Consider the following 10,349-nt stretch of genomic DNA (forward strand, 5'->3'; position numbering starts at 1 on the left):
GGGAGATTTGGGAAGGCTTGTAGTCTTCCTCCTAGGCTTTGTCCTTTGGTCGTTCTTCAGCTTCCCCCCCTCTCCTTATTTAGTAGTCTCTGGGCCAGATGTCAGAAAGTTGTGTCTCGTGCAATAGTCAGCAGTTATCTTAAAAAACTCCCCCCTATTCTCTTATCTCCCAGACCCGAGTCTCAAGGTTTACCCTTCAAACCCTCTATCGACACGAACTGCTAGACCCTTCTTTTGCAAGATACAAGAACTATATACACTAACCACTCTGTTTCTCTTGGACTTGTGGTTATTTATACAAGGGTACATAAGACACAAGGTCACATTTCATTATGAGGCCTTAGCATTGTTCCATATTGACACGAATCAAATGAACATATTTCACAATACCAATGGCAGTATGCCCTAATGCATTATCAGAGCCTATGTATACAAAACAATGATTTCCAAGCGTTAAAAGAAAGTTATTTTAAGCTGACACCTTTTCTTTTCTGTTAGAGACTTGCTTTCCCATTATTGCCTTTTCAATTGACAGAATTTTGCTGCAAGCCTTCTTTTGCAGCTACTGAACCATTTTCCCATCACTTTTTTTATTTTCCCAATACTTCTGTTACTATCAACAGAGACCCAAATCAGTTTATTGTACACTGTAACACTAGATGCTGGAGTCACTCTCATCTTTCTCTTTTATAATTTCTTTAATTCAATCCGAACTCTTTTTACTCTCAGATTTTTTTTTTTTTTTTTTTGGTGCTAACTTGATAGATGGGCATTCAATTGAATAGCTGATATACAAGTAGCTGTAGATTTTATCTTTTATTATTATGATGTTTTTTTTTTTTACTATTATTATTTTTTTAATTTCCAATAGTGCTTTTATTCTGTACTTTAGTTGTGTTTTAATTAATTCAGCTACAATTTACATGATTACGGGCTGGAATACTAAAATGAATACTTGTGTGGCTTTTGCACGCTATGATCAATATCTGCATTTTTTTGTTTGTTTATTTTTGGTGTTAGTTTTTCCTTCCCTCTTTCTTTCTACCTTTCTTTCCCTTTCTTGCTTTCTTCCTTCTTCCTTTTTTCCTTTCTTTCTTTCTCTCTCTCTCTCTTTCTCTGTTCTCTTCTGAATCAGTCAAGTCCATCAACTCAGGGCTGGTCATCAGTTTACTTTCCCCTTGCAAGGACTTAAGGCAGAGATGTCTCTCAGTCTGTGTCCAGTGAAGCAGACGTTTGTGACCTGCAAATAGATGAGTCATGACTGCCTTAGAATAATGATCTAAACCTCAGAATCATAGAATAATAGAATCATTACAGTTGGAAAAGACCTCCAAGATCATGTGGTCCAACCATCCCCTTACTGTCAATGTCACTCACTAAAACCATGTTCCCAAGCACTAAGCCCAACAATTCCTTAAACACCCCCAGGGGCGGTGACACCACCACCTCCCTGGGCAATCTGTTCCAATGCCTGTCTACTCTTTTTGAAAATTAATGTCTCCTAATCTCCAACCTAAACCTTCCCTGACACAACCTGAGGCAATTCCCTCTTGTCCTATTTCTGGTTATCTGCAAGAAGAGGCAGCTCCCCCCAAATCCCTTTTAGGTAGTTGCAGAGAGCAATAAGGTCTCCCCTAAGCCTCCTCTTCTCCAGACTAAACAACCCCAGTTCCCTCAGCTGCTACTCATAGGACTTGTGTTCCAGGCCCTTCATCAGCTTCATAGCCTTTCTCTAGACATGTTCCAGGACCTTGATGATTTTTTTGCAGTGAGGGGCCCAAAACTGAACACAGTACTCAAGGTGTGGCCTCACCAGAGCAGAACACAAGGGGGACAATCACCTCCCTGGTGCTGCTGGCTATACTATTCCTGACACAAGCCAGGATGCCGTTGGCCTTCTTGGCCACCTAGACATACTGCTGGTTCCTGTTCTGGCAAGCATCAATCAGCACCCCCAGATCATTTTCTCTGCACAGCTTTCCAGCTACTCTCCCCCAAGCCTGTAGCATTGCATGGGGTTGTTGTGACCAAAGTGCAGGACCCAGCACTCAGCCATGTTGACCCTCATCCCACTGGCCTCTGTCCATCTACCCATCCTGTCCAGGTCCCTCTGCAGGACCTTCCTACCCTCTGGCAGATGGACACTTCCCCCCAACTTGGTGTCGTCTGCAAACTTACTGAGGATGCACTTAATTCCCTCGTCCAAATCATCAGTAAAGACCTTAAAGAATCTGGGCCCCAACATCAAGCCCTGGAGAACACCACTGGTGACTGGTTGCCAACTGGATTTCACTCCGTTCACCTCCACTGTCTAGGCACAGCTGCCCAGCCAGTTTTTAACCCCTCAAAGAGGGTACCTGTGCAAGCCATGGGCTGCCAGCTTCTCCAGGAGAATACTGTGGGAGACCGTGTCAAAGGCCTTGCTGAAGTCTAGGCAGACTACATCAACAGCCTTTCTGTCACCTACCAGGTGGGTCACCCAGTTGTAGAAGGAGATGAGGCTGGTCGGGCAGGACTTGCCTTTCATGAACCCATGATGATTGGACCCCAGTTGTCCTGCATATGCCGTGTGATTGCATTCAAGATGACCTGTTTCACCACTTTTGCTGGCACTGAGGTCTGGCTGACAGGCCTATAGTTCCCTGGGTCCTCCTTACAACCCTTCTTATAGATGGGTGTCACATTAGCAAGTCTCCAGTCATCTGGGACCTTCCCAGATGACTATGACCGTTGATAGATGATGGAAAGTGGCCCAACAATCATATCTGCCAACTCCCTCAGCACCAGCAGGTGGATTCCATCTGGCCCCCTCATCTTGTGATAGTCCAGGTGGAGCAGCAGGTCTCTAACTTTTTCCACCTGAACTGTGGGGAGTTTCTTCTGCTTCTTTGTATTTTAATTACATCCATAAAATAACTGTGACTCTCGCTGACTGTCTTCTACACCTGCCCAACAGAGCTGCAGTAGTGGTTGCAATGCAGCAGTCCAACAACAGAGCTGATGTTCACATCGCACAAAATGTCTTTTTGGGTTTTTGTTTCAGCCTTGCACAATATTCAGTTTCAAAATAACTCACAGTTGGTTGCATTATTTTTCTTCCACGTATGCTAAGCAATTCATTTCTAAACTTTGGAATCACTTTCAGCATGTCTAGCAAGACAGCTAGGGTTGATGATTACTGTGAGAGACTTTATCATGCTCCATTACACAGCTGAGAAACACCATCATTACCTGACTTGAAACCCCACCCAATGTGCCTCTCTCTATCTTTAGGCAAAGAAATATATTCACTTGTTTAGAGCTTCTCTTCCTTCGTTTCAAGCTAAAATTTTGGGAACCAATGTAAGTCACTAATAATACTATCCCATTTAATATTTTGGTGAAGGAAAAATTGAGCCATTACCACTTAAAAGTTATATCACTGAAATTTTGTATTTAAAATGTGAGAAAAAAAACTTGCATAAGAAAGCTACCATTGAAAGGCAGCACTTTTGGGGAATTAGAAATATTATAAATGAAGTTTTATTCTTCCTCTTTCAAAAGTCTTCTTCCTTACTTTTTCTTTTCTCACCTTCCCTGCACCCTATTGTGCTAACAGAAATCAGGAAAATTTAAGTTTATCATCAAGGTAACAATAAACACAGTTTGAATTCCCAATCCACTTGCATTTTCCTCTCCTCTTCCATTCATAAATCATTGTATACTTACACATGGACCACAATAGAACTGGCAATATATTTTGTCTTCATTGCCTTATTCTTCAACAGGTGACAATGAACAAGTATATATATTATTTTCCTGAGATAATGAAAGGAGTCCTGTACAGCTCAACAGATAACCCATACCCATCCTAAAACTATTTAGAACAACGTTTAGGGGGTTTCCAAATGTTTTGGTATATTAAATCTCCATCTTAAATTAAGAATAATGCATAAAGAATCTATGAAATTACTTCCTCAAATCACATTTACTTTTATTTATTTATTTGGAAGAAGTATGTTGTCATTCAAGGGCTCAGGATTGCCTCATTTAGTAACAGCCTTCAGTCAGCAATCCCATACCGAACAAATCGGAAACTCAACTCTTACAATTTGAATATAGGAAAAATGGATATGGTGATGTTAGTATTTTGAATGAATTACTGAAGATGTTTTACAGAGAGGAGGTAGGATGCATGCTGTCCTAGAGAATTTACATCACATTTACCAGAGAGTGCACGTGACCTTTTCCAACAGTAAAAAAGGAAGTTTTGAAAATAATAAAACAAGGGAATTATGGGAATCATTTGTAAGGGTATTATCAGACAAGGTTTCACACTTAATGTGGTGGCTTTTGTGCAGATGCGTTGTACGCATTCAACTTTTACATGAACAGAGCTCTTTGCATTCTAAAGGAAACTGGTATCATCACCTCTACAGTATGGTAGGGGAAATAAACAACAAAGAGACAAGAAATTAAAACTTACCTTCATTCACCCAGGGACTATTGTCATCCCCACCCACGCATCTGTACTATGGAGTAGATGCCCTACAGTATTACTTCTGTTGCATAAAACAGTAAAAATGTCACTATTGCTTCAGCCACACTGACGGTAGCTGAACTGAAAGCAAAGTCAATGGCAGTTTAACTCTAAGTTCTTTGGATAAAGTTTATTTTTTCATTATCAGAAAAATATGCAAGTCTTTTGCCAACTTGCAGTCAATATTTGTCTTTTACAAAGCACAAAGAAATTGTATGAGTAATTTTAGGAATGTTTCAGCTATAGCATTTTCAGATCTGCTGATGTTATAGTCCAGAGAAGGGTGACAAAGCTGGTGAGGGGTCTGGAGAACAAGTCCTACGAGGAGCAGCTGAGGGAGCTGGGCTTGTTCAGCCTGGAGAAAAGGAGGCTCAGGGGCGACCTTATTGCTCTCTACAGGTACCTTAAAGGAGGCTGTAGAGAGGTGGGGGTTGGTCTGTTCTCCCACGTGCCTGGTGACAGGACGAGGGGGAATGGGCTTAAGTTGCACCAGGGGAGTTTTAGGTTGGATCTTAGGAAGAACTTCTTTACCAAAAGGGTTGTTAGGCATTGGAATGGGCTGCCCAGGGAGGTGGTGGAGTCACCATCCCTAGAGGTCTTTAAAAGACGTTTAGATGTTGAGCTTAGGGATATGGTTTAGTGGAGGACTTGTTAGTGTTAGGTCAGAGGTTGTACTCGATGATCTTGAGGTCTCTTCCAACCTAGAAATTCTGTGATTCTGTGATAATCTGCTGGAATGGCATTCACATCTCATTAAAATTGCTTCATTTATGATAGAGAGACTGGCAAATTTGTCATTGGTAAGGGAAGTACAATCTCTTCATTTTTTGTTCATGCAGGTTTGCTCTTATATGATTTAAGGATATTCTATTCAAGTGAATTTAAATGGATGGTTTAGTTAAACTATAGTCAGAAAGGGCTGTATAGTGTACCATGTCAGAGCAGATATCCACGCTACAGCCCATGGAGGACCCCATGCTAGAGCAGTTGGATATGGCCTGAAGGAAGCTGCAGCCTGCAGAGAACCCATGCAGGAGCAGATGGTGTGACAGGAGCTGCAGCCCATGGTGAGTTCATGGTGGACGCATGCTGGAGCAATCTGTTTCTGAAGGACTGCACCCTGTGGTATGGATCCATGTAAGATCAATTCTTGAAGAACTGCAGCCTGTGGGAAGGACCGACATGGGATCAGTTCATGAAGGATGGCGCTCTGTGAGAGGGACTCCCTGACAGAGTAGGAGTGTGACAATGACAGAGCAACAATGGCAAAACATTATGGACCGACCACAGTCCTCATTCACCATCACCCTGAACAATGCAGGGTGGGGAGGAGGTTGAAGGATCAGGAGTGAAGTTGTACCTGGAAAGAAAAGTGGAGGGAAGGTGTTTTTAGTATGTTTTTAGTTCTCACTGTCCTATGTTGAGGGATTTCTTGAAACAGCAAAAATCCCATGGCTTGCTGTAGCTGAGCAAACCAAGCTACCAGGGCAACTATGAGAAGTTCCCATGACAGTGTTCCCACATCGCCCAATTGAGGAACTCAGAAAAATATTGTTACCAGTAGCTGGCTTCAAGGACAAGGTCTATGTGACTGCTAATCACAAAGGGGTTGTTTTCTTGCAGGTGGGGTTGTTTTCTTGCAGTTGTTTGTCTGAGTGCTTTTGACCAATAATCTTGTGTGAAACACTGTCCACCCCTGTTAAGTTCTCTATAAAAGTTAGGCTATTCGGGCAATAAAATGGAGGAGCATGATCTGACTCTACTGGTGTCTGTTGTGCTTTCGGCCGTGCTTCCTGCAACATATGGCGCCCGAACAGGCTGAGACCTGAACAGGGCCTGAACAGGACATCGCAGCGGGAGACCTGAACAGGACCTGAACAGACATCGCACAGGAGCAGGACATCGCAGCACCGGAGCAGACATCGCAGCCGAGCACGGACATCGCAGCGGCGCCGGGGCAAACATCGCAGCGCAGCGGGACACCAGCGGCACCGGCACATCCGAACGCAGGTAGACCAGGAGACCAGCGGCGCCGGGACCGGCGGCGCCGGGACCAGCGGCGCCGCGATCTCGCCGCGCCGTCGGGACTTCGGAGCGCCCATCCGACCGGCGCTTGAGCAGACCGGACACCGGCCCGGAAACACGGTACACAGGCCTCACGGTGAGACGCGGTACTCCCGCTGAGAGACGCGTGAAAACGGTGGGAAACGGGGTTTTTGCGGCGGGACGTGGAATTGCGGAGGGCCGCGGGAAACAGAGTTGCGGCGGGACGTGGAATTGCGGAGGGCCGCGGGTAAACGGAGTTGCGGCGGGACGTGGAATTGCGGAGGGCCGCGGGAAACAGAGTTGCGGCGAGACGTGGAATTGCGGAGGGCCGCGGGAAATAGAGTTGCGGCGGGACGTGGAATTGCGGAGGGCCGCGGGAAACAGAGTTGCGGCGAGACGTGGAATTGCGGAGGGCTGCGGGTAAACGGAGTTGCGGCGAGACGTGGAATTGCGGAGGGCCGCGGGAAACAGAGTTGCGGCGAGACGTGGAATTGCGGAGGGCCGCGGGTAAACGGAGTTGCGGCGAGACGTGGAATTGCGGAGGGCCGCGGGAAACAGAGTTGCGGCGAGACGTGGAATTGCGGAGGGCTGCGGGTAAACGGAGTTGCGGCGAGACGTGGAATTGCGGAGGGCCGCGGGAAACAGAGTTGCGGCGAGACGTGGAATTGCGGAGGGCCGCGGGAAACAGAGTTGCGGCGAGACGTGGAATTGCGGAGGGCCGCGGGAAACGGAGTTGCGGCGAGACGTGGAATTGCGGAGGGCCGCGGGAAACAGAGTTGCGGCGGGACGTGGAATTGCGGAGGGCCGCGGGAAACGGAGTTGCGGCGGGACGTGGAATTGCGGAGGGCCGCGGGAAATTGACGTGATCACGGTGTGATGCGGGACATCCGAGATCGAGCTGCTACGGGAGACCAGAGGCATCAGTGGACAACGGCAGCCGACCCTCACCGTGTGGCGAGTCGGCACAGAGCAGAGGGGCGGACATCAGGACCCTGCAGCCTGTCTGACGTAACCATGGAGGCAGCGGCGGCTGTGCTGCTTCTCTTTGGCATTCTTTTTATAAGAGGTTTATCTTGCAATGCAAAAAAGACTATTCGTCCCCAGATCGGTGTTATAACTATGTTTCTGGATAACATTCCGTGGGGTTGCCTCATTCTACGGACTATTAATGACGATTTAGCTCTATTGCAGGGCAGGAGTGCAGAGACGCAGATTACACTGCCAAATGACCACCGGCAGGCTCGTTCACAAACAGCTTCTAGGATTGCAGCTGGCACTGCCTGCAGCCGTATAGCAGACGTTACACTCTCTTTCCTAACTAGTACTCATGTGTCTTATCCATTTGTGGTGAATGGTCAGTGGCAAAAAGAAAAGGGGGAGACTAAGGGGCGGCAAAGACAGAAACGGTACCAGGAGGATGCCACTGACACTACTAGCACGGGTAATAGGAGTAGTATAAGTGACATAGGTGCAGGGCGGCGGCAGGCACTGCCGCGCTGTGGGGCATTCTGCCTGCTGCTCGCCCTCACCTGCCTGTGCACTGCTGCCGACAGTGCTAGAGCAAAATGTGAAGACTGCTCAGACAGCAGTGATGAGAGTGCTTGTGTGAAGAAGACGTGTGCTGAATCTGACTTTGTGTGCAACAGTGGTCAGTGTGTGCCAAACAGATGGCAGTGTGATGGGGATCCGGACTGTGAAAATGGGTCTGATGAGAGTGCTGATCTGTGTTATATGAGAACATGCCAGGTAAATGAAATCAGCTGTGGTCCTCAGTCAACCCAGTGTATCCTGGTGTCCTGGAAATGTGATGGTGAAAAAGACTGTAACAGAGATCCTGATTGCAAGGATGGAAGTGATGAAATTAACTGCCCTTCTCAGGCCTGCAGGCCAGACCAGTTCAGATGTGTAGATGGGAACTGTGTCCACGGAAGAAGGCAGTGCAGTGGTGTGAGAGACTGTCTGGATGGCACTGATGAAGCAAACTGTAACGATGTTATTCAGTGCTCAGGACCTGGCAAATTCAAGTGCAGAAGTGGAGAATGCATAGATACCAATAAAGTGTGTAACCAGCAGAGAGACTGCAAGGACTGGGGTGATGAGCCCCTGAAGGAATGCAACATACATGAATGTGACTGTCCAGCTGGGTTTGAGTTTGTAGACAAGAGAAACTGTGGAGATATTGATGAATGTCAAAACCCTGGTATCTGTAGTCAAATCTGTATCAACCTGAAAGGTGGCTACAAATGTGAACGTAGCCGTGGCTATCAGGTGAATCCTGCTACAGGAACCGGGAAAGGGCCATACTGGTACAAAAACACAAGTAACACCTGTGATTACAATGACGCTGCTAAGCATGGTTTAGGGGTTTGTAGCATGGAGACAAGGGGTAACAACTACAGTGTTTGGAACAATTGTGCAGCTTTGGCCTTGCCTCCTGATGTGCTTCTGATTTGTGGGGATGGGGCCTGGCATGGTATCCCTGCAAATGCTGTCAGATGTCCATGTTACTTAGATAAACTCATTGTATTTGCTCCTAGCTTGCTACAGTTGCGTGAGATCACCAGACAAAAATGGGCATTGCTTGCATCGGATTGCAATGATAATGTTGAATTGTGTGGGGTTGCAGCTAGAGCGGCATTAGCAATTCCAGTGCCTGGAGTGGCATCTGCGGCCGCACGTAACAACTTAGAAAAATTGGAATGCTGGGCCAAGAGGCAAGCCTATGCCACGACAGAGATACTTGAGGAGATGTTACCAGATCAAAATAGTCTGCGACATCTGCTTTTACAGGATCAAGCTGCTATTGACATCTTGCTTTTGGCTCAAAGGAATGGGTGTGAGGACTTTAAGGGAATGTACTGTTTAAACCTTTCTGATCATAATGAGTCAATTCACAAATCCATTACTTTCCTGAAAGAGCATATGAGAAAGATTCAGTATGGTATCAATCCTTTCAATCAATGGTTCACTGACTTGTTTGAAACAAGGTGTAGATGGTTGCTGGGTTTAGTCACAAGGGGATTAAGGATTTGGTTTATGGTGGTGGTAATCATCGTTGTGTGTTGTAAGTATAGCTAAAGAGTCACTTGTAAAACTGCTGTGTCGGGCTTGGTTTGCTCAAAAGAAGAAGGGGGAATTGTTGAGGGATTTCTTGAAACAGCAAAAATCCCATGGCTTGCTGTAGCTGAGCAAACCAAGCTACCAGGGCAACTATGAGAAGTTCCCATGACAGTGTTCCCACATCGCCCAATTGAGGAACTCAGAAAAATATTGTTACCAGTAGCTGGCTTCAAGGACAAGGTCTATGTGACTGCTAATCACAAAGGGGTTGTTTTCTTGCAGGTGGGGTTGTTTTCTTGCAGTTGTTTGTCTGAGTGCTTTTGACCAATAATCTTGTGTGAAACACTGTCCACCCCTGTTAAGTTCTCTATAAAAGTTAGGCTATTCGGGCAATAAAATGGAGGAGCATGATCTGACTCTACTGGTGTCTGTTGTGCTTTCAGCCGTGCTTCCTGCAACAGTCCTACTCTTTTATTAATTGGAAATAAATTAATCTTCCCTGAGCTGAGACTGCTTTGCCCATGATTGTAGTTGCTGAGAGATACAACAAAGTTGAGAGTTACAACAGAAGAGATTTTTTTTTCATTCTCCTTTATTCCGTTAAAGACATAATCTCATATATTTTCTTCATACATGTTATACAGATTTTTATTTTTGTTATGCCTTATCAGAACTTCAGCTATTTCAAGGAGACATTCATGTACAGAGTGGATATAAAATATTT

At 45.8% G+C, this 10,349-nt stretch overlaps 1 protein-coding gene across 1 annotated transcript in view; it reads left to right on the plus strand.

Moving 5' to 3' along the window:
- Positions 1 to 10,041, plus strand: part of LOC140000542 (uncharacterized) — a 232,439-nt gene extending 222,398 nt beyond the window's left edge. The window contains exon 2 of the mRNA XM_072030534.1: positions 7,632 to 10,041. Within this exon, the coding sequence (XP_071886635.1) occupies positions 7,632 to 9,643 (2,012 nt within the window). The 3' untranslated portion in view covers positions 9,644 to 10,041. The remainder of the gene's footprint in view (positions 1 to 7,631) is intronic.
- The last annotated feature ends 308 nt before the right edge of the window (positions 10,042 to 10,349 follow it).

The sequence above is a fragment of the Anas platyrhynchos genome, chromosome W, assembly GCF_047663525.1.
Source record: "Anas platyrhynchos isolate ZD024472 breed Pekin duck chromosome W, IASCAAS_PekinDuck_T2T, whole genome shotgun sequence".
NCBI lineage: Eukaryota > Metazoa > Chordata > Aves > Anseriformes > Anatidae > Anas > Anas platyrhynchos.